Here is a 24,275-nt window from a genome sequence, read left to right as displayed (position 1 = left end):
CCCTCCATTTTCTTTCATCTTCTTTATTCCTTCATCAACAATATATTGCTATTTAATTCATCATCCATTTTGAGAGGTTAGTTATTACAAATTATTTATATTTTTATCTAATAGCTTATTATTTTTCACATATTAAAAGTAACATGATCATCAAAGTGAAGAAAGCATTTAAAACCACTATTAATGATGATGGTATTAATATTTCTTTTTGATATCATTTTAAAGGGAAAATATACCAAAAATATTTAGGCAAATATCAACTATTCCACATTAAATGAAGTAGACCTTTATTTATGGAGATCTGTAGAGCAATGGAATAATTGTTGTAGTTGAGAATTGATTATAACCATTAATATTTTGGAGAAAGTAACAAACAAACACGCCTTAAACTTGTCGACGATCTCGATAGTTTATCTGTTGATCTCGACGGTTAGACATGTCGATCTCCACATTTAGAAACTGTAGAGATCGACAGATAAACTGTCGGGATAGAGTTTTCAACTGTCAAAATCGACAGTTGAAAACTGTTGACACCCTTCAGTTCACATTCTTCTATTGCATCGGTTCAAATATTCGAAAGTGCCCCTTCCATGCTATTACATATCGACATATTGACTGTTCATAATTCTTATCATTGTAATCCCTTTATTTTAGGTATGAACACCCATTTGAGATTTATCGTGTCGCATAGGAGAAGGTTTATTCACGCGGATGACGAATGGAAGTGGACAGGGGACAAAACCACATCCATTTTAGTGCCAAGAAATATTACCCTAGCCGGGTTAGACATTTGAACTGTCAAACCCGACATTTAGAAACTGTCGAGATAGACAGATTAACTGTCGAATTCGATAGTAGAAAACTGTTGACACCCTTAATTTTGCCCAACTGCTATTGCATGGATTTAAATAGTCGAAAGTGTCACTTCCATAATATTGCATATCAACATATTGATTATGCAAAAATCTTATCGTTGCAAACCGATTCATCGCGTCGCATGGAGAAAAGTTTGTTCATGTCAATGAAAAATGGAAATGTATAGAGGATAAAACTACTTCCATTTCAGTGCCGAAAAGTATTACCCTAGCCGGGCTTTTATTACGGTTAAACGACAAACTTGGTGTTCTCAACCCGAAAACTAAATGTCTCAAGTTTGAAGTGTAACTCATAGTGAAGACTTGCGGTGCTATATATACTATGGTTTATGGAGGGAAGAATTTGAGGTCATTCACTAGCCAACCATCAAACCCAATCTACTTCAAATTAATTTGGAAGAAATTGGTGTGATAGTTTAAGGTCTAAGTATACCGTCATCCTTAGACTTTGTCTACAAATTATGAAAATTGTTAATCTTAGTACCCATGTGTAATATCATAATTAACTTTGAACCATGTAGTTGGCATTTAATTTTCATTACTTACTAACTAAATCATGTGTAGCATATCCTTAGGTATTTTTCATATAGCATTAAATTTCAAAATCTTATTCCAATCACGAAATTATAATATTGTCTTCATTTAGTCAAACAATCCAACGAACATGAGCAACATGAAACTTCCACAATGCGTAAATACGGCTTGTAATCAACCTCACTCCAAGTGAACACAATAGCATACATAACAACGAATGATTTGTATGACTAATTACAATATAACAAATTGACATGTCCATGTCAAACAACTATGATTTACAAAGAGTAGGTTCAACCACTACCTCAAAACACACACACATGTTACCGGCTCTTCAACATTCAAACTAAGAATCTTTAGGCTAGCAAAATAATTCGACGACATTTTACTAGATGAATGTCACAAAAATGTGTCAACATTAATTGTTGTGTTACACAAAAAACAAAAAAAAATACATGGGCTTTGCGAAGCACCCTTAGTGTCTACACTTCCAATTGGAGTCTCCACCCTCAATGTCTACATCTCATGAAGAGCTTCAGTCACAGCATCCCCATATTCTTCCATGTTGACTTGTCGCGGGTGGTAGCCGTCATGAAATTTCAACAGAAGACCTCAATTTCAGGTTTGCATTTGAATAGCATGTCAGCAGTTACATTGTTGAACATTAAGAATGTGAAGAATAATAGTAGGCATTACCAACTAATCCGCCTCCATTCAACAACGTCGAACAATCAAAATCAACACCATATGGGGAGTAATTCATGACAGCGGTTGCAACCTTATCAAAGTAAATGCATATAGCTCCACATTAGCAACTTTGACAGTACTACATTGAATTTGTATGAACATAATATTTGACACATGGTAATGCGAAATGCATGTGCAATGTTCAACCAAAGTTTGACATACATGTTCATGCGAAATGCATATGTAATGTTCAACCAACGTTTGACATACATGTTCATGCGAAATGCACATGCAATGTTCAACCAAGATGCGTTTTATAATATTTCATACATGTAAATGTGAAGTGCACATGCAATTATCACAGTGGAAATGTGATGTGTCGAAAGAACTGTCACGAAAGTTCATCTCGCAAGATGACTAAACTCATCTATTAGGAGCACCCATCTGTCGAGAATTACTGAGGAAACTGTCGAGAACGACAGTTCATTTGTTGAGAACTACTGAATTCAAATGTCAAAAACGGCAGTTCAATTCAACAGACCCTTGCTTCATTTTCTTACAGACGGAAGCATTAAAACCATAGAAATGTCGAGTATTTATTTATGATGAAGGACAACTTATATCACTTTCAAATTTCAGCAACTAATTCATTTATAAGATAAATAAAGTGTGATATTTTACTTCAAATATTTAATACAAAGCAAAATTTGAATTCATATTCGAATTTACATTATCACAAACACCTACTATGCATCTTTTTAATTTCCTCAAAAATTTAATTTTTCTACCTAATAACTCCATTCAATTGATCCAAATATTGATTTTTATGTATAATAACTAAATGGGTATTTCATAGATGAATTTTCACATCATACTTACTAACATAAAAAAAGTTTCAAAATATCAATTTCATACTAACAAAATATAGCACCACTTCAAATTTGTAGAAACAATTCACAAATATGTAACAGAGAGATTCATGAAGTGTTCACCATGCCCAGAACTTATGTAATATGATTCCTTATCTCATTTGTTCACTTTTACACTCTGGACATTTCAATTTCAAATTTGTAGAAAAAATTTCATCTTCTCCTCAAAATGTAAAAAAGGAAGAAAACAAACCTGAAGATATTAGTGAAAGTCTTCGTCGGAGGTGGGCGTCGCGGTTGTCGTCGTCGTCGGGTGGGAGGTAGGCGATTCCAGTGAGAGAGGAGAGTGCGTGAGAGAAAGGAGTGTGTTTGAGTCGGTTTCTTTCTTCTTGCTTCACCTCCTCCTTCTTCTTTTCCTTTTATATTTTCAACATTGAATAAACTCCCTGACATTTCATAGGTTTTTGTACACTTTTTAATAGTCTAGTCATATCTCATTTAATGAAGAGCACATAAGGTATTGAAATTATTCAGAGGGGCAAAAAAGTCCGAAAATGACATTTTTCATAGAACTTTAAAAAGATGATATTTTTGATAATACAAAGTGAAATTTTGACTCTTATTGTAATTTCCTCTTCCTGAAATGATATCAAACTCTAGGTAAGGGTTGTACTTTCCTCATTATTTTATATTAATTATTCCAACAGACAAGCCTCATTTACTCCAAACAAAATTTTATTTAAGTTGACACTTGAATTAAGGGGAGCGAAATATTAATATCAACCCATTTTAAGTAGTCACTTTGACTAGTTATTTTAGGTCCACCTTTTAACCATTTTTTCATTTTCAAAATATGCTTTGCATACTTGTGAATTCTTCATGATGATACCTCGAACCTCTTTCCACAACCGTGAAATGTATCTTGAAAATAAGTTAAAAGATGTGGCATCCACAAATAGATTTATTTGTGTCATGAATTAGATTTATTTAACTAATTTCATGCAACCATATTAACTCGCTATTATGACATCATCGTCAAGCAACTTTACAAATTGAAATGTGTTTTACTATGTTGCTAGTACTTCAAAATGGTAACAAGAACCTTTTCCTAATGTTTGAGAATTGTACTCCAAAATTCCAACAAATTAACTTGATGGAATGGTCTCTTTTTTGGATCGGCCTTGATGGTGATATTGTATCTAAGGGTGGCAAAAGGTCCGACCCCTTTTATCGACTCGTTTTGAGACGAGTCATGAGTCAAGACAAGCTGAGCTCATATTTTTTTACGAGCCAAATGGTGGTAAGATTTGGACAAGAGTCGAACTCGGGAGTTTACATGGCGGCCCATTGCCACCCCTTTGTATCCGCCCTTGCACCAAAGTTCAGTTTTGTTTTAAATATCGAAAAAAAAAAAAGTTCATAATATAAGATTCATCCTAATTCTAGTACAAAACTAATTTAGCATAATACGCTAATGAAAAGAAAACAAAAGAAAGAAAAATAGCTCAACACCCGAAATTCTTTTATTTGAATTGCCTTTGTCGTTCGCCTCTCCAAGCAATCCATTGTTAAACTCTAATTTAGGGTTGACAATTAGTATTTATACACCTCAAAAGCATCCAAAAACCTGCAAAAGTCGTCAAAATAAAAATCCAAGAAAAAGTTTCCTCATTGAAGTGAAATACAAAAAGGGGGAAAAATAATCTATTTTTGCTCCCACGCCAAACTCCGCGATTACACAGACCAAGGTCTTTGGTCCTGATGCTGAATTCGACCACCCGCCTTGAAGAATTGGGCAGTCGCCAAGTTCAGTAAATTTTTCCAAAACTGCATTTTAATATTTTTGTCATAACGTTCTCTTCCGATATAAGATTGAACTGATTCAAAGTACGTTGAATAGTAACTCATAGGACTACAACTCTTCGTGAAATATCAATTTTCCAATTCAAACATTTACTATGTAAAAAATGATTCTCAATCTGAAGCATAAAACATGGAACATAATTTGTACGGTTGAAAAATGATTTGTAAAAATAAATTGACTATAATTTACTCATTTGACTTTCAGTTCCATCCAATTGATCCTTTGTGATCTTCAATCATCATTTTGCAGTCCGAATCAACTATTAAATTGGTCCATGAACTTTCAAACTAATTGCAAAATCATCATTCTTTCCTTCCTTTCTTTTCCAAATAATTAGAGACGGGTCCAAAACTGAAACAAAAAGAAATTAACCCAAGTTAGGTAAAAATCAACGCTTTGACGATATAAAAACTTAATAACATGGCCCGAATAACTATACAAAATGCACTTATCATCTACTTTTGGCTAGATATAAATGAAATTATGCAAAAATATTCAATATTATTTTCTTGCATTGTCTTAAGATGATGTCCATCACATCAAATATACTTAAAATTAACCTTCTAGATTTGTTGGAATAAAGTGTATCATCAATATATAATTTTTTATTATTTGATAAAATAATACTAGTTCTTTCGAAGCTTTAAATAATGTTCAATGCACGTGATATTGTATTAGTATTATTTTCTACTAACGTTAATCTCAAAAAGTACTTTTGATCTTGGAGAATTTGTGTGTAGTTGCACTACTGCCAATCAGAAAAATTTGATGTTTCATCTTAAATTATAATAATATAGCAGTGTTTATATTTTTCAGGAGCAATAATATAATGTTCTTTAAGAATATTGAAACACCGAATGTTACATTCTCCAGGGCCAATAACTATTTTTTTTTTTTTTTTTGGAATACTAACAAAGTAGAAAGTTGTTTTCTTGAAGAACTACATCTCAATATTGAGTTGTTTATAATTTTTATTTCTTTAGAACACAAAGAGATATATAGCTTTCAAGAATAATAATAAATTTTATATTTTTTTATAAACAGCACAATATTCTTCTAAAATAGCTATATTAACAATTATTGCTTCTTTTCTAGCAATATAATCGTTTCTATAAATATTGATATTTAAACTGGTGTTTTACATTAGTAACATTCTCCTGGAATATTGATCGAGACAATATTCAGGAACTAAAATAAAAAATAATTTAGACTACAACAAAAAAATTTCATATAAGAGTATATAATCTACGACATATTAGAAAATCGTGTATAAGTTGATGAGACACATTAAGGCAATCTTCAGTTCTTGTAAGTTGAAGAATGAAAAATGGTTGTTGGAAATTGAGTTCAATAAGGTGCTCTGGCAAATGTTTTTATTTCATTTTTTCTAAGAATACCAATTAGAATAAAACTATCGTGTTAATAATGTGTTTTGAAATTAAAAGAGCAAGAGGAAAATATGAGAATTAAAAGTGAATTACGTAATTTTTTTATAATGATTGACGTATATTTTAAAAATAGGTTATTTTTAAAATTATTATTTTTCATTCAACATTATAAAAACATAAAAATGAACGAGAATTTCCTAGATTTACAAAATTAATTCAAAGAGTAGATACCGTGCATGTCTAATATCATTTTTTTTTTCACGCACATGGAAACACCAAAAACAAAATATGTGCTTGAAAATTTGATAAAGTAGTTCTTTTACTTCATATCAGAATAATACTCTCCAGGGAATGCTCTGGTACCATTTTAATTTTTAGATTCGTGTTATCCTGAATCCAGAACATCCAAATCATTAAATAAAAAGTAAAGACACGAGACATTTGTTTGACTAAAATTCAGCCAAAAGGCCTACATCACGTTTGAACATCAGCAAGGGATTACACTCAAGCCTTAGTAACTTTGTGTTCACCCTCGAGCAACTCATGCATTAAACGCTTCAATTCAAGACAGAGTTCACATACCATAGCGAACTCTTCAATATCCGAATCCAATCTATTATCTAACCATCGGAGTCACTCAAAAATCAATAAGACCAACTCTATATTACACAATTTAGACGAAGCTTTAGAGACACTTAGTGATAATATGGATCTTGAAAATGAAAATCAAGAGAGAGAAGAGAATTTTATTTTCAAGATAGAGAAAGAGGTTACAGTTAAATCTTAAAATGAATTTTGTTCTTTGCATCATATTTTATCTTTAACATACACAACTAGCTTGCCTTTGATTTACAGTTGAGCGCATAAAAGGAGTTTATGAAGAAAATCAAAAAGAAAAAGACAAAAAATTCAGGTGATAACTAAATATTTAAAGATATTTTTTAATTAAATATATTAATATTATAATTATACAATTAATGGTCACAATCACATATTTATATGCCACATCTTATTTATTGATAACATATTATCAAATTAATTGATCACATATTACTTTTTTGTCACAGTAAAAAAATATGATAGGTCACAAAATTTATTTATTAATCACTAATTAAAAATTTTATAGATCACATAACAATCACATGTTTTCAAATTAGTTGGTCACATTATTTTTCAGTTACAAATTATCAAAATTTTAGGTCACAATTAAATAGCTGATAACAAATAATCAAATAGCTGGTTGATGAGAGCAATTTGTGTATTTATTTATACCACATTATTGAACTTTTATGTCGTTAAATTATTAATTTCTATTTAACTTAGGTTAATTTTCTTTTGTTTTTAGTGAAGGACCTGTTTTGAAGCAATTGGAAAAAAAATGGTCAATTGGCTATTAAATAGAAGTTTGTGGACTAAACCTCATCTAAATAAAAGTTGAAGGATAAAAGCCAACGAAAGAGTGAAGAGAATGACGAACTCTCATTGCATGGAAGAATTGAGGACCCCAAAGCAAATATCAATCTAATTGGGCTCCTTATTGGCTAGTCATGGGTAATTGGAATTTAATGGGAATAGGGATTCTTGGAAAGAATTGGAGGCTGCGGCTGTAGGATATCTCTTTATATATATACACACACATACAAAGAAAAAAAGAGGAGAGTTGTCCACCAGAGCACATCCGAGTTGGTGGATCAATCACATTTGGCGCGCTCGCAACCTCAGCGTGGAGAGTTCGATTCCTGGTGAGAACCTTTGATCCAATAAATGCGCAATTTATTGGTGGATTAATCACTATGGAGGAAAGCTCTCTTGAGGCCATGAGTTTAAATCGGGTGGGAACCTATGATTCAATAAGGGCACAACATGCGGTTTACCTCCGCTAGTCACTGAGGGGCCGGTGGCTAGGGGTCCAGGATTTAGTTTGGCGTAATTGGAAAGCTGCTTGGAGGTGAACACAGGCCAACTGGGATATATAGATATATATACGTCACGCAGCTGGGGGAGAAGAAGACGGAGATACACAATTGCCAGTTGCTTGGAATTTAACATATATACGACTCAAACAAAAGTGGCAGCTTTGGGAAGAATTGGAGTTGGAATAAAATACGAGCTGGCTGCTGGGTTTTATGATATAGACAAAAAGGCAGCCAAAATTGATAGAAATTGGAGAGAAGATTGCTGGCTGCTTGGGCTGAATTTTATAAATAAACAACACACACAATTTGGGGCAGTTTGGAGTAAAAGAGAAGAAAACAACCGGTTACACTCGCACAAAAGTCGAGCAAATTTGTGGAATTTATCACGTTTCATCAATTTCTCGGTGATTTTTTCCAATTTTATGTATTTAATTCCAATCTTATATTAGGCTAATTTTTCTCATGTATTGGATGAAGATAAAACCCGTTATTATTTATTTTTCATTCAAGACACGAGGTTTGGTTAAATTCTTGCAATTGTTGATTATTCTTGCATGCTTAATTTTATTATTTGATTGCCAATTAAATATATAGTTGCTTGTTGTAGTGTTGGGAGGTTCACAATAAGTTTAGAACATTGCATGATTAACATATGTGTAATAAATTTTAGGAATAAGATTTATCACGGGTGCAATCTTTGAGATAATTGTGAAATTGAATGTGTTTTATTCATATGAATTCGGACTAGGAATAGGATCGGGTCGTGAATAGGATAGATTTAATTTGTTTTAGAAAGGAAAATTAATTATAATAGAATTATCGATTGTCAAGAATGTAAGAGCGAAACTAGCTACGTAGTCGAGAATTGAAATAGATAATAATAGGTGGATTCGTAATCCAATACACTCTTCCCATATACATTCTAAATTCGCATTTTATATGTTTTCGTAGATTAAATTAGAATAATTAAAAATCACAAAAAATCGCTTTTAATTTGCTCGCTTTGAATCTAATGAAAAACTAGTACACTCAATTAAATTTTATTCCTCGTAGGATGATACTCTAACTCACTAAATCTATTACTTGTCAACGATCTCGTACGTTTGCGGGTTTCACACGAACAAATTTTTGACGCCGTTGCCGGGGAATAATTTATTTGATTTGAATTTATTAGTTATTTTATATTTGAAGTTTTTTTATTCTTTTTCCTTTTTTATTTACTTTATTTGTTTAAGGCTATTCATTGAACGATCTAAGTATCTTGTTTTACTCTTTTCAGGAAATCATAGTTTATGCAAAATTCTGACGAGATCGAGCTTCTTCCAATAAATCCCGAAATCGAAAGAACTTTTAGACAACGAAAAGAGAGAGCATAGACAAGCAAGAGATATGGCAGAAAACCAACATCAGAATCAAGCTTAGAACCATTTGCCACTACCTCGGCCAATTCAGCCATATCTGTCAAGGGCAGTCGCAAATCATGGGGAAGTTTTAGTGAGAGATTTTGTAAATCCAATGCCAGCACCGATTCAACCTCCAATCATCTATCCGCCCTTTGGACAAGCTAACTTCCACATTCGACCAGATGTCATAAACCTCTTTCAAAATCATCAAGACTTCAGGTTCAGTAGGAAAGCTACGGAAAATCCACATAAACACGTTCAAGCTTTTACCATGTTGTGTGATGTAATTAGTCACGAGGGGATGTCACGGGATGCATTTCGAATGCATTTATTTCCTCACACTTTGAAGGAAGGTGCAAAAATATGGATGATGTCACAACCTTCTGGGAGCATTGTATCGTGGAATGACATGATTAAAAAATTTACCATGAAATTCTTTCCACCAACTCGAGTTCATCAAATTCTGAATGAAATCCACACCTTTAAGCAGAAAGACCTTGAGAGCTATTCAGAGGCATGGGAAAGGTATACAAACTTATTGAGGAAGTGCCCCATTCTTGACATTCCTAAATAAGCACAAATATATATCTTTTACTATGGATTACGCCAAGAATTCAAGAATATGGTAGATGCTTTAGCGGGATGATCGATAATGGCTATAAAAGTGGACGATGCTTATGAGCTGTATGAGAGGATAGCAGAAAGTCAATCGATGTGGCCGAGCAATAAGAAGTCCAGAGGAAAACAATTGGTATATATAATGTGGATGTAGTGACAGCGTTGACAGCACAGATGAAGGCAATAACTAGAAAGCTCGACACTTTGATCCATTCTGTGAATATGGTACAAACTCCAACTCCAAAGTGTGCAGGTTGTGGGGCAGATCACATTACTACAAGTTGCCCTTTGGCTTCTACTCACATAAGTCAGCCAGTAGAGGTCAGTTATGCACAGAACTATCAGAGGCAAAATGGACCTTACCCATACAACTACCATTCGAGTTTGAACAAGCATCCTAACTACGCGGGGGTTGATAATTCAGATCAAGTAAATCAAATGAGGGGCAATCCACCAACGATTCAGCAACAAGAAGAAAAGAAACAATCATTGAAGGATCTACTTGTCAAGTACGTCACCAAGACTGAGACTGTGATACAGAATCAGTAAGCCTCTATACATAACTTAGAGAAACAGGTGGGACAGATAGCAGCTGCATTAGCCTACAGAGCACAAGGTACTCTGCTGAGCGATACAGAAAAGAACCCAAAGGAGCAGGTATCAGTAGTTGAAGCTGTGAATTATGCAACTATCGAGACACCATCAATCAAGCCTGCTACACCTGTTCAAGCTTATGTGCCGCCTATCTCATTCCATCAAAGGCTTCAAAGACATCCTAAAAATGAACAAGTCCAGGCTATCACAATGAGAAGCGGAGTTCAACTGCCAGAAATTACAGTGAAGAAGAAGGGGATTGAGGAGAATTGAGTACTGACCTTGGGAGAAGACAAGTGGGTCAGTCTAAAAAATTATCAAATGTTAATCAAGAATAACAGTCAGACAATCCACAGGTCAATGCGACTGTTCTTACCAATAACAACACACCTTTACTTTCATTCCCTCAAAGGTTGCAAAAACTTGTTCGTGTGAAACCCGCAAGCGTATGAGATCATTGACAAGTAATAATAAGTGAATTAAGAGTTTATCATCCCACGAGGAATAAGGTTTAATGTCTAGTTCGATAGTTTTTGTCAAATTCGATATTATCGTAACACAAAAGAGAGTTTAATTTTTTCTATATTGATCCTAATCTAAGAAAGTGATTAAAATGTATTAATCTAATATGTGAATGAGTGTATTGGAATCTTAAATCCCCCTATTGCCATTAATTTCAATTCTTAATTTGTAATCTAGATAATTTCATGCATTCAAGACAATCGATAATCCACTTTTATTCAACATTATTTTTCAAGATATATTAAACCTATGTTTAACACGACACAATCCTATTCCTAGTTCGAATTCATATGAAAAACATGCATTGATTCACAGAATTTATTACACGTGATTGCAGATGCCATAGAGATTATTCATAATACCTATTGCCCATATATTGATTTTACCGCGTTCTAGACTTATTATGAGTATTCCTATACTACAACAAGTAACTTACTATCCAATTGGTGATCAAGCAATCAAATAGTTCAATGGAAATGCAAAACCAATCAAGAAACACAATAATTAAACTAAATTACCTGTTTTGAATTAAAATAAATAAACAAAATGATTCATCATTCATCTAATACAATAGAAGATTTGGTCAAGCATATTGTTGGAATGAAATGCATAAAAATAGAACGACATCACCAAAATTTGATAGAACTTGAATAATTCCAAGGGCTTGTATCATCTTCCACTGCTCGCGTGCACTTCTACGTGTATGTATATAATAAACATCCTCAATGTTTGACTGCTCCAATTTCGGTCCTTCTTTTCTATCTTTAATAGCAACCGCCTGTTGCCATATATAACGACGAATATTTGGGAGAATGATTTGTAGCTAATTTTCAGGAGATTTATTTAGTTTCCTTTTAGATCAAATAACTGTAAATATATATACTATACACAACACAATGTAAAACGGGTTTTTTGGGACAGAAATTTCACGTATTTTGTTCGATCTTTTTGTCATGGTATCAGAGCTAGGGCTCTAAGCTCTTACTTGCTGTGAATCTCGCCTTGTTCGGTGTATTCGATCATCGTCGGTGCCTCTCCGGGAGATCTCCATTTCGGGTGTTGGGCGTGTGGGTTTGGTCGCCCATTTGCGTATTTCAGGTTCGGTTGTCTTCTACATCTTCTGCGTGTTGGTCAGTTGTCTTCTAAGTGTTGGTCGGTTGACTTCTGCGTGTTGGGCAATTAGTCTGTGGCTCACTAATTTATTTCAGTTTCAGCACGCGGTTTATTCTTTTTTGGTCTAGGTTCTTTATTTGGTTGAATATTTTATTCATCATGTCATTTGATAAGTTAGACTCATTTATTATCCACTTCAATGGAAAAAATTACTCAGCTTGGAAATTCCAATTCCAATTATTTGTGAAAGGAAAAAGTTGTGGGGAAATCTTGATGGTAGTGATCCCGCTCCTAAAGTTGTTGAGGCTTTGTCGAAGTGGGAAATTAAGGATGCTCAAGTTATGACTTGGATCCTTAGTTCAGTCGAACCGCACCTTATTCTCAATCTGAGACCTTACAAAACTGCTGCTGCTATGTGGGATTACATTAGTAAGGTTTACAAACAAGACAACACAGCTCGACGATTTTAATTGGAGTATGAAATGGCTAATTTTACACAAGGAAGTCTTTTGATTGAAGAATTCTTTTCAGGTTTTCAAAATCTTTGGACTGAATATTTAGATATAGTTTATGCTAATGTTCCCGCGACAGCCCTATCTGCTATTTAAACAGTGCATGAAACAAGCAAGAGGGATCAATTCTTGATGAAGCTACGTCCCGAATCCGAGGCTGTACGGTCTAATCTGATGAATCGTACTTGTTTGAGTGAACTTCTTCGTGAGGAGCAACGTCTAGTTACTCAGGCTACCATGGAGCATAGGGATACTATCCGTGCTCCTGTGGCTTATGCAGCACAAGGAAGGAATAAGGGTCGTGACATACGTGCAGTCTAGTACTATAATTGTAAAACCTTTGATCACATTTCTCAAGATTGTCCTAAGAAATAATGTAACTATTGCAAGAAACAAGGACATCACATCTCTGTTTGTCCCATTCGGCCAGAAAAGAGGCATACTACAGCCTATCATTCCTCCACTAGTGCCTCTAGCTTTGCAGCATTGCCTACTACTTCGTACGTTGTTCCAAATCTTACTTCTGCATCCACCCTCACCCCTGAAATGGTACAACAGATGATCAATTCTGCTTTCTCTGCTTTTGGACTGTCAGGTACTCCTAAAACTTCGTCTAAACCATGGTTCTTCGACTCTGGAGCTTCTAGTCATATGACCAACACCATTATTCCTCTTTCCAATGTGAAAGAATATGATGGGAATCTAAAAATTCATACTACTAATGGTAGTTCACTGCCTATCAAAGCTATTGGTGATCTTTCAGATTCCTTAACTAATGTTTTTATGTCTCCCAATCTTTCTACAAATTTAATTTCTGTTGGTCAATTAGTTGATAGTAATTATAATGTTCATTTCTCTCGTTCTGGTTGTGTTGTGCAGGATCCGGTGTCGAGGAAGATGATCGAGAAGGGGCCTAAAGTGGGATGACTCTTTCCCTTGCATACCTCTCCTTTTCTTAGTTCTCCTTTACTTTCATTTGCATGTAATACCATTAGTACTGATAATAAATTGTGGCACAAACGTTTAGGCCACCCAAACTCAAATGTAGTTCGCATTTTATTTAATTCTAATTTATTAGGTAATCAAACATGTTCGTATGAACTTTCTTTTGATTGCACTGCATGCAAATTTGGCAAAAGTAAAACTCTACCTTTTTCCTCTCATGGATCTCGTGCCTCACAATATTTTGATATTATTCATAGTGATGTTTGGGGGATTTCACCTATTATTTCTCATGCAACTCTATTTTTTCCCTCTCATGGATCTCGTGCCTCACAATATTTTGATATGATTCATAGTGATGTTTGGGGGGATTTCACCTATTATTTCTCATGCATGTTATAAGCACTTTGTTACATTTATTGATGACTTCAGTCATTTTACTTGGGTTTATTTTTTAAGAGCCAAATCAGAAGTCTTTTCAGTCTTTAAGCGTTTCTTTGCTCTTGTTGAGACTCAATTTTCTAGCCTCATTAAGATCTTGCGATCTGATTGTGGGGGAGAATATATGTCCAATGAGTTTCAGAACTTTCTCCAAAGTAAGGGTATCATCTCTCAACATTCTTGTCATTCGATACCACAGCAAAACGGTGTTGCTGAAAGAAAGAATCGTCATCTCCTAGATATGGTAAGAACACTCTTACTTGAATCATCGGTACCTTCTCAATGCTGGTGTGAAGCACTTTCCACTTCGGTAACTTCAAGTTTGATCAGGGAAACCACAGAAAATGAATCTGCTAATGCAGGTTACAGATTCGGTCAAGGGGAAGGAACTTATAATATCTTAGCCGCTCATGGTTCTTTAGGTTCTTTAAATTCTGTGGGTGGCGTAGCTACCGAGATTAATGCAGTTAATTATGTCTCTCCTAGAAGTTGGTCAAGAACGTAGAGGATGTAGGATGGGCAGTTGGTCAGATCTAGTATGGATCATACATGGACGGTAGTTGGAGTCGGCGGCTTTCCCAGGGGGGGTTTCCAAGTCCATGGCCAAGTACTTATTACTTCTTGGGTTGTAATTGCTATCCTATTAGGTTTTTAAATCATGTTTCTCCATTTTTTAAACTGTTTGGATATTCACATTCCTATTCTGATCTGCGTACATTTGGTTGTGTTTTTTTTTTGTATATCTACTTGCTCATGAGCGACATAAATTTACTGCTCAGTCTGTTAAATGTGCTTTCCTTAGTTATGATGTCTCTCAAAAAGGTTATATTTGCTATGATTCTCATGCTCAACGTATTCGTATTTTTAGGAATGTGGTTTTCTTTGAAAACCAATATTTTTTCCATCTCATTCTGAGCTACCCCCTACATCTTCATCTATCCTGCCTAGCTTCTTTGATTCCACAGATGTTATAGCATGATTTAAGCCAGGACTTGTGTATGAACGACGTAATCGTAGGTCTGATCCTCCTGCTGATGTGCCCCCTCCTGATCTCGAACTGGCACCTGATCCTCCTACAGTTCCCATCTGTCTTCGTCGGTTTACTCGTCATTCTCGCCCACCTGATCAGTACGGTTTCTCATCTCCTGTTTCTTTTGTAGCTACTTTATCTGCTATTTCCATTTCCACTTGTTACAAATAGGCCATGGAACATGAGTGTTGCGAAAGGCAATCCAAGCAGAACTTCAGGCCCTTGAGGTGTCTTGCCTTCCTACTGTGAAACCTATTGGAAGCAAATGGGTTTTCTCTGTGAAACTTCGTTTTGACGGCTCCTTGGATCGGTACAAAGCTCGTCTTGTAGCTCTGGGTAACAGATAGGAATATGAGGTTGACTATGAGGAGACATTTTCTCCTGGTGCCAAAATGACCACAGTCAGGACGATCCTAGCTATTGCTGTCTCGCAGTCATGGAACCTACATCAGTTGGATGTGAAGAATGCCTTTCTTCACGGCGATCTTCACGAAGAGATTTATGTGAAGCTCCCTTCGGTATGTCTACTTCATCTCCTCATGATGTTTGTAGACTACGAATTTCTTTGTATGGACTCAAGCAGGCTCCCCGGGCTTGGTTTGAGAAGTTTCGTAGCACACTCATTACCTTTAGTTTTGCACAGAGTCAGTATGATTCTTCTCTCTTCTTCCACAAGTCTACCTCTGGTATTGTACTTCTCTTGGTTTATGTGGATGATATCATTATTACTGGCACTGACTATGGTTTTATTTCAAAGCTTCAAAAGTTATTACATGCAACTTTTCACATGAAAGATCTCGGCCAACTCACATACTTCTTAAGACTCAAAGTTCATCATCAACCCAATGGTATTTTCTTAAACCAGCATAAGTATATTCAGGATCTTATTGCGTTAGCGGGGTTGGAGAAGTCTTCTTCTGTGGATACTCCTATGGAAGTCAATGTAAAGTATAGGAAAGATGAAGGGATCTTCTAGACGATCCTACACTATATCATCACCTCGTTGGGAGTCTCATCTATTTGACTACCACTCGCCCAGATCTCTCTTATGCCGTTCATCGGTCAGTCAGTTTATGTCTTCACCTCGACATCTTCATCTTGCGGCCGTTCGTCGTATTATTCGCTATATTCGTGGATCATCCACTCGTGGGTTATTTTTTCCTAAAAGGTCATCTCTTCAGCTTTCTACCTACAGTGATGCTGATTGGGCTGGGTGTCCGGATACGCGTCGTTCTACTATGAGTTGGTGTATGTTTTTGGGTGATGCATTAATCTCTTGGAAATGTAAGAAACAGGATCGCGTCTCTAAATCATCTACTGAGACTGAGTATCGTGCTATCTCTACAGCTTGTTCTGAGATTATTTGGTTACGAGGTCTTATGGAGGAGCTTGGGTTTTCTCAAGATAATCCTACTCCTCTTCATGCGGACAACACTAGTGCTATTCAAATTACAAATAATCTCATATTTCATAAACGTACGAAGCACATTGAAGTTGATCATCATTTTATTGGTGATACTTTGATGGATAGGGTGATATCTCTTCCCTACATTTCTTCTGATCTCCAAGTGGCAGATGTATTCACCAAAGCATTGACTTGATTACGACATCATTTCCTTGTTGGCAAATTGTTGCTGGTTGACCTCCCAGCATCAATTTGGGGGGGATGTTATCATATATAATGGCGAATATTTAGGAGAATGATTTGTTGATAATTTTCAGGAAATTTATTTAGTTTCCTTTTAGATCAAATAACTATAAATATATATACTATACACAACACAATGTAAAGCGGGTTTTTTGGGACAGAAATTTCACGCATTTTGTTCGGTCTTTTTGTCACCGCCAATGTATGTCTATCTATTCCCCAAGCTTCCGTCCTCTCTCCTGCCTTTTTGTGTGAGAATTGAGATGTATATTAAATATAATTCATCCCACCAATCCTCTCCTTCTTTTTCTGCCAGAATGTGTATATTATATTCAATGTAGCCCTGGGCAGTCCCCTTTTCTCCCGGCTCTCTGTGTGTATATATAATATATATTATTTTAACCTAGCCGCCAAGTTTGACTTCAAAGGGGACTCCAATTCAAGCTGCTGCCCAGTCTTTTTTCTTCCTAACAAGAGTCCAATTCCACCTTACATCAACCAACAGGGGTCCAATTGGTTTCTTACTTTTATTCCTTTTTCAATTGCATTTGAGGCCAAATTGTTTTACTACCCAATAATGCTTTTGCTGCCACAAGTCTTCATTATTTGGTCCAAGTTGAGGCCCATTATGGTAGTATTTGGTTCCAAGTCCCCAATTCTTTGAAAATAATACAATTTCATCCTTCAATTTCTAGAGTCTAGACTTTGATATCCAAACTTTGCATTCAATAGCCAAGTTAATCCCCGTACTTTGGACTTCACCATTTTTCACCAATTTTTGCTTCTTTTATTCAATTCTTCATTCAAACACAAGTTTTACCTAAGAAAAAAATAATACAATACAATTTAGGTCATATTTTGTCAAAAAGACAATAAAATTCTGTAGTTTAAAACCCCGAATAAGTGTAGAAAATATACTTATCAAGCCCCCAAACTTGATTCTTTGTTTGTCCTCAAACAAAACTAAAACCCAACAAACACACCAAGACATAATGCTAATTACCTAATTGGTGGCTAGTTAATCAAGCAATGCAGAAAGATTTAGCTAGATAACCCAGCTTTTTATCTTAGGATTGGAATCGTAAAATCAGATCTATGCACAGCTTCAAAATCACAATATAGAAATTAACATATACTTTTCCAATGCAAAGTCAACACGTGTGTGTGTGTGTGAAGAATTAAGCGTAGCATTATGAATTCATAAGTTGTTCCATTCCCAACCCTTAATAGCCAGATATGCTCTTATCCTCACTCGTGGGATTCACACACTCCCAAACTTATTCTTTTTGCTCTTTTCAAGTGTGTGATCTCAGGTTGATTTTTTTGTACTATCATCACTTCTCTAGTTTAGGTAAATCTCATCAATTGCAGTTCAATATGTCGATAAATAAGGATTCTCCTTTAATTTTAATTGCTTCAATCTCAACGATTTAACTAGGTTAATTATCCCTCATCGAAAGTCAAATTCCATCAAATAAGTATTGGGACTTAACCAAGGCATTTAGTGCTTTTGCATATTTATTTTTATTTTTATTTTTGCACTCCCCCTTAAGCTTTCAAGATGGTCCATGTAGTAGACTTTAGGCCGATGACTCTCAAATCAGATGATTTTAGGGCATCAAGTTTTCAAATACCCTCACAGGCTAATAACTCGAGTCAAAAAGGTTTCGAAGAGAACAATTTTTTTGGACAACTTCATCTCTGATTGCTTTTTAAATGACCACTGTAATAAGTTTTAGGCTGATGACTCCCAAGTCAGATGACTTTAGGGTATCAGGTTTTAAGATACCCTTGCAGGCTTAATTGCTCGAGTCATAAAAGTTCCAAAGAGAAATTTTAAATTTCAAAATATATGCCTTGATTAGTACTGTGCCCCTTATCACACACTCATTCAAGCAAATCGACCTTTAATTTAAAATTTTCACACAATTTCATCATATTGACCTCAGACAATCCACGCAAGATTTTCAATATCACACATGGAATCCCCATTTATCTCAACATCTTCCTACAACAGTGAAATCTCCCCAAACTGTTTTACATTTGGTCTAAGAATGTAAAATATAGTGATTTTAGATATAGCATCTGTGGTCCACTATTTCAACCTATCCAATTATGAAATCAATTTATTCCTACACAATGTTTAATTTAATTCACGTGCTCAATATATATCCAACTTCACATGGAAAAGCAAAAATTAACTTAAGCATGCAACATATTCATCATTCATAGATCAATTCATAATTTAATATATGCCTTATTGTCAGCCAGGCTAATTAACTCATGCAAGCACACAAAAAGAAAATATTTTTCAATTTTTTTTCAATTCTTTTTTTGTATTTTTATGATATTTAAAACAATAAAATATGCATAAAAACACACAAAACAAATGAAAACTTATATTTTCCACCCAAAACTTAAATTAGACATTGTCCTCAATGTCTTAAATCCTAGTCCGCATATAAAGGGGTGGAGAAGAAATTGAAGAGAAGACTTCCCTGATATGGTTTAGAATTCAATGGCTAGCTTTTCAATGTCTCCCATTGTTTCCTCTGTAATAGTTGGTTCAAGTGTCCCACGACGTCATGTTCCTGTACAATGTGGATAAATAAAGTATTAAGGCACAAAAAATCTGGAGCAAGTTTTACTTGGCTCAAACATCAATAAACCAATAAGTGACCTAAGGAAAAATGGGATATGGATGATGATTCCCTAATTAAAACTATAAAAATAAACTAAACTACCCTATAGCTAAAAAGCAAAATAAATAAAAGGGATGGAAAAATTGGGTTACCTCCCAACAAGCACTTAATTTATAACCTTTAGCTAGACTTTGTTGTTTTTGCTCATGGAATTCTAAAGAAAGCTTTTGATGACTTGCCCAGTTTGCTTCTTTTAATTTTGGTCCACTTTTCATTAATTCTCCAAATCTTGTCTTTGCCTCCTTCAATGTAATACGACCTGCCTATTTCATCCGATTCGAAATCAACTATGTACACTTCTGCCTCCTCGAGTTTAATCACAAATTCAATTGTTGGACAATCAATGATATCGAAAGAATGGGTGTTAATTTCATAATCATTAATTGTCACTTCTTCGATTGGTTCCTTTGTAATTAATTTCTCGTCCTTTTTATGCTCTTCTTCAATAATTGATATCTCCAGAGTTTGAATGGTCGGTTCACAATCTAAATCCATGGGCACTGACAATTCTTTCTTTTCAACCTTTTCAAGTGGATTGTATCCCCACCTTTTAAATTCGATCCAGTATATGCCATCTCCTACGCACGCACATCTTGTTTCATCTAACTTGGCAAGATCAGTATAGTATTTTGCAAGTACCTCCTCGTCTAACATAAGAGGACCAACTCCCACAAGCGTGTCTGAAGGGACACACTCATCCGCAGGCATGTAGTCTTCATTAGCATTGTCAATTACTAATCTTCGCTATCACAAATATTGTTGAAATCGTAGGAACTTGAGCCTTCCTGGTTCGGTACATGTATACAAGCAATAGCTAGTATAATGCACCCCATAGCAGAACTCACAATATATATTTTCGTCCTCATCATCCATGTCAAGATTAATTAGTGCAAAAATAATTCTACCGTGCCAGCATTAGAATCTTGCATATTCCGTTGAATAGCACTTGGAAAGAATATCAAATAAGAGAGATCGTGGTGGGTAGCCAAAATCAACAAAATAAAAAAATAAAATAAAGTGAAAAAATCGAATCTAATATAAACTACTAAACTAAAATTAAATTTGTTATTCCCTGACAACGGCGCCAAAAATTTGTTCTCGTGAAACCCGCAAGCGTACGAGATCGTTGACAAGTAATAATAACTGAGTTAAGAGTTTATTGTCCCACGAGGAATAAGGTTTAATGTCTAATTCGATAGTTTTTATCAAATTCGATATTATCGTAACACAAAAGAGAGTTTAATGTTTTTCTATACTAATCCTAATCTAAGAAAGCGATTAAAATGTTTTAATATATTATGTGAATGAGTGTATTGGAATCTTGAATCCCCCTATTACCATTTATTTCAATTCTTAATTTGTAATCTAGATAATTTTATGCATTCAAGACAACCGATAATCCACTTTTATTCAACATTCTTTTCCAAGATATATTAAACCTATGAAAATCCGATCCTATTCCTAGTTCGAATTCATATGAAAAACATGCATTGATTTACAGGATTTATTACACGTGATTATTGCACATGCCATAGAGATTATTCCTAATACCTATTGTCAATGTGTTGATTTTACCGCGTTCTAAACTTATTGTGAGTATTCCTACACTACAACAAGTAACTTACTATCCAATTAGTGATCAAGCAATCAAATAATTCAATGGAAATGCAAAACCAATCAAGAAACACAATAATTAAACTAAGTTACCTGTTTTGAATTAAAATAAATAAACAAAATGATTCATCATTCATCCAATACAATAGAAGATTTGGCCAAGCATATTGTTAGAATTAAACGCATAAAAATAGAACAACATCACCAAAATTTGATAGAACTTGAATAATTCCAAGGGCTTGTATCGTCTTCCATTGTTCGCGTGCGTTTCTGCGTGTACATAAATAATAACCAGCCTCAATGTTTGACTACTCCAATTTCTGCCCATCTTTTCTGCCTTCAACTGCAATCGTCAATGTATGTTTATCTATTCCCCGGGCTTCCGTCCTCTCTCCTGCCTTTTTGTGTGAGAATTGAGATGTATATTAAATATAATTCAACTCACCAATCCTCTCCTTTTTTCTGCCAGAATGTGTATATTATATTCAATGCAGCCCTGGATAGTCCCCTTTTCTCCCGGCTCTCTGTGTGTATATTTAATATATATTATTTTAACCTAGCCGCCAAGTTTGACTTCAAAGGGGACTCCAATTCAAGATGTTGCCCCATCTTTTTTTCTTCCTAACAAGAGTCCAATTCCACTTTACATCAACCAACAGGGTCCAATTGGTTTCTTACTTTTATTCCTTTTTCAATTGCATTTGAGGCCAAATTGTTTTACTACCCAATAATGCTTCTGCCGCCACATGTCTTCATTATTTGGTCCAAGTTGAGGCCCATTATTGTGGTGTTTGGTTCCAAGTCCCCGACTCTTTGAAAGTAATACAATTTCATCCTTCAATTTCTAGAATGTAGACTTTGATATCCAAACTTTGCATCCAATAGCCAAGTTAATCCCCGTACTTTGGACTTCATCATTTTTCACCAATTTTTGCTTCTTTTATTCAATTCTTCATTCAAACACAAGTTTTACCTAAGAAAAAAAATAATACAATACAATTTAGGTCATATTTTGTCAAAAAGAACAATAAAATTTCGTAGTTTAAAACCCCGAATAAGTGTAGAAAATACACTTATCAGTTGCAGAACAATAAAATGGACAAGCAATTCAAGAATTTTTTGAATACCCTCGGACAACTTCACATCAAAATTCCTTTTATTGACGCTATTCTACAAATTCCAAATTATGCTAAGTTTTTGAAAGAGATGTTGACTAAGAAGAGAAAGTTGCCAGAACATGAAACAATAGCACTATCTGAAGGGTGCAGTGCGATCATCCAGCATAGGATCCCTCCCAAACTTAAAGATCCAAGGAGTTTCACTCTACCTTATTCCATCGGAAATTTACATGATATAAATTGTTTAATTGATTCAGGAGCGAGTATTAATTTAATACCCTTACCTCTTTACAGGAAACTGGGATTAGGAGATCTCAAGGCGGCATCTATTATCCTTCAGCTAGCGGACCAATCACTAAAACACCCTTACGAAATAGTCAAAGACATTCTTATCAAGGCGGGGGAGTTTATTTTTCCAGCTGACCTCATCATCCTCGACATTGAAGAGGCATCTCAGATGCCAATAATTCTGGGAAGGCCCTTCTTGTCTACAAGTCAAGCCTTGCTAGATTTTGATGCTAATGAGATTGTCTTGATGGTGGAGGATAAGCAACAGAGCCTCACCATGGAGAATCCAATCAAGCAACCATCATACTTTGAGGATTGCCAACGAGTTGATCATTGGGAGAGTTACAAAGGTAGGCTAAATGAAGGTGGAATTGTTGGTAGGGACAGCGATGAAAATTTAATTGTGCAGAGGGTGAAAGATGAAAGAAGGAAGTGCAATCAGTGTTACCCAATAATGCTTCTGCCGCCACATGTCTTCATTATTTGGTCCAAGTTGAGGCCCATTATTGTGGTGTTTGGTTCCAAGTCCTCGACTCTTTGAAAGTAATACAATTTCATCCTTCAATTTCTAGAGTAGTTAAAGACTATAAATTAAGCGCTTATTGGGAGGCAACCCAATTTCATTATTATTTATTTATTCTGCTTTCTGCATCGCATTACATATAGACTTGTTTTGATTATTAGTTTGCATTAGAGTTAGGCACGTTTAAATTTAGAAGCTATCTTCATCCTATCGTGTTTTCGTTCAGGCCTTTAAGTTTAGTGTTGGTTATCTCGAGTGTTTAGGCTAAGTAACACATGTTTTAGATTATTTGATCTCTAATGTTTGATTTGATTGTCATATGCAGGAACATGGCATCATGAAATACTCAAACCAACATAGACCAAGGAATAGCATGATGAGGAACAATAACCGGCCATTACCCATAGTCTTCCACACTCAACAGAAAAATTCAGGGAGTACCTTCGCCCTTTTCTTCCCGTCTCCCTACATTTTTAATTATGTTTTAAGACATTGAGGATAATATTAAGTTTAAGTTTGAGGGTGAGAAAAACTTTGAATTTTTTATTTTCGTATTTTTTTTGTGCATTTGTTTTTGTGTGTTTATTTAAAAAGAAAAAAAATTGTTTTTTTTTTTGGGCAAGTTTTAAAAAAAAAATCGTCAATTTTTTTTACTTATTCTTGGTCGTGTGCTTGTATGGGTTAAATAGTCTAGCTGACAATGATGATTAAATTTGAGATTTGGTGTTAATTTACAAACTGTGGATATGATGCATGCTAGATCGATTGAAGCTTGAATTTGCAAAACTTGGTATTATACATGCATTAGACATGAGCTTGACATTATGATGAAATGAGTTGATTCATACATTTGATAGATTGATTTAAATCGATATAGATGCTTTACCTGAACTATACTAATTAATTATCCTTAGATCAAATTTAGCACAATTTGGAAAGATCTTACTGTTGTAGAAAGATAGGATATGAATGTGGATTCCTTGTGTGAAAAGTTTGTGTGGATTGCTTGAGATTAACACGATAAAATTAGGAGAAAGTCTTAAATTGGGGGTTAGTTTGCTTGAATGGGTGTGT

The 24,275-nt window shown here is 34.8% G+C and overlaps 2 protein-coding genes across 2 annotated transcripts; both read left to right on the top strand.

The window, feature by feature from the left end:
• The first annotated feature begins 14,195 nt into the window (after positions 1–14,195).
• LOC111390330 lies at positions 14,196–16,284 on the top strand. Its single transcript, XM_023015350.1, has 5 exons — positions 14,196–14,779; positions 15,081–15,153; positions 15,264–15,434; positions 15,506–15,644; positions 15,743–16,284. Exons 1-5 carry the CDS (start codon positions 14,196–14,198, stop codon positions 16,282–16,284), a joined length of 1,509 nt encoding a protein of 502 aa, XP_022871118.1.
• Positions 16,285–22,367: 6,083 nt separating this feature from the next.
• Positions 22,368–23,219, top strand: LOC111390329. Its single transcript, XM_023015349.1, has one exon. It carries the CDS (start codon positions 22,368–22,370, stop codon positions 23,217–23,219), a length of 852 nt encoding a protein of 283 aa, XP_022871117.1.
• The last annotated feature ends 1,056 nt before the right edge of the window (positions 23,220–24,275 follow it).

The sequence above is a fragment of the Olea europaea genome, unplaced genomic scaffold (assembly GCF_002742605.1).
Source record: "Olea europaea var. sylvestris unplaced genomic scaffold, O_europaea_v1 scaffold671, whole genome shotgun sequence".
In the NCBI taxonomy this organism is placed as follows: domain Eukaryota; kingdom Viridiplantae; phylum Streptophyta; class Magnoliopsida; order Lamiales; family Oleaceae; genus Olea; species Olea europaea.
Note: the sequence above shows the minus strand (reverse complement) of the source record. Positions and strands in the feature narration are given on the sequence as shown.

Bases quoted from the DNA above. Each gene is read 5' to 3' on its own strand.
- LOC111390330 (XM_023015350.1), top strand. From the start codon at position 14,196: ATGTTTGGGGGGATTTCACCTATTATTTCTCATGCATGTTATAAGCAC. The intron at 14,780-15,080 runs GTAGAGGATGTA...TGCTTTCCTTAG, and splicing joins CCTAGAAGTTGGTCAAGAAC to TTATGATGTCTCTCAAAAAG. The intron at 15,435-15,505 runs GTAGCTACTTTA...GTGTTGCGAAAG, and splicing joins TCTCATCTCCTGTTTCTTTT to GCAATCCAAGCAGAACTTCA.
- LOC111390329 (XM_023015349.1), top strand. From the start codon at position 22,368: ATGGACAAGCAATTCAAGAATTTTTTGAATACCCTCGGACAACTTCAC.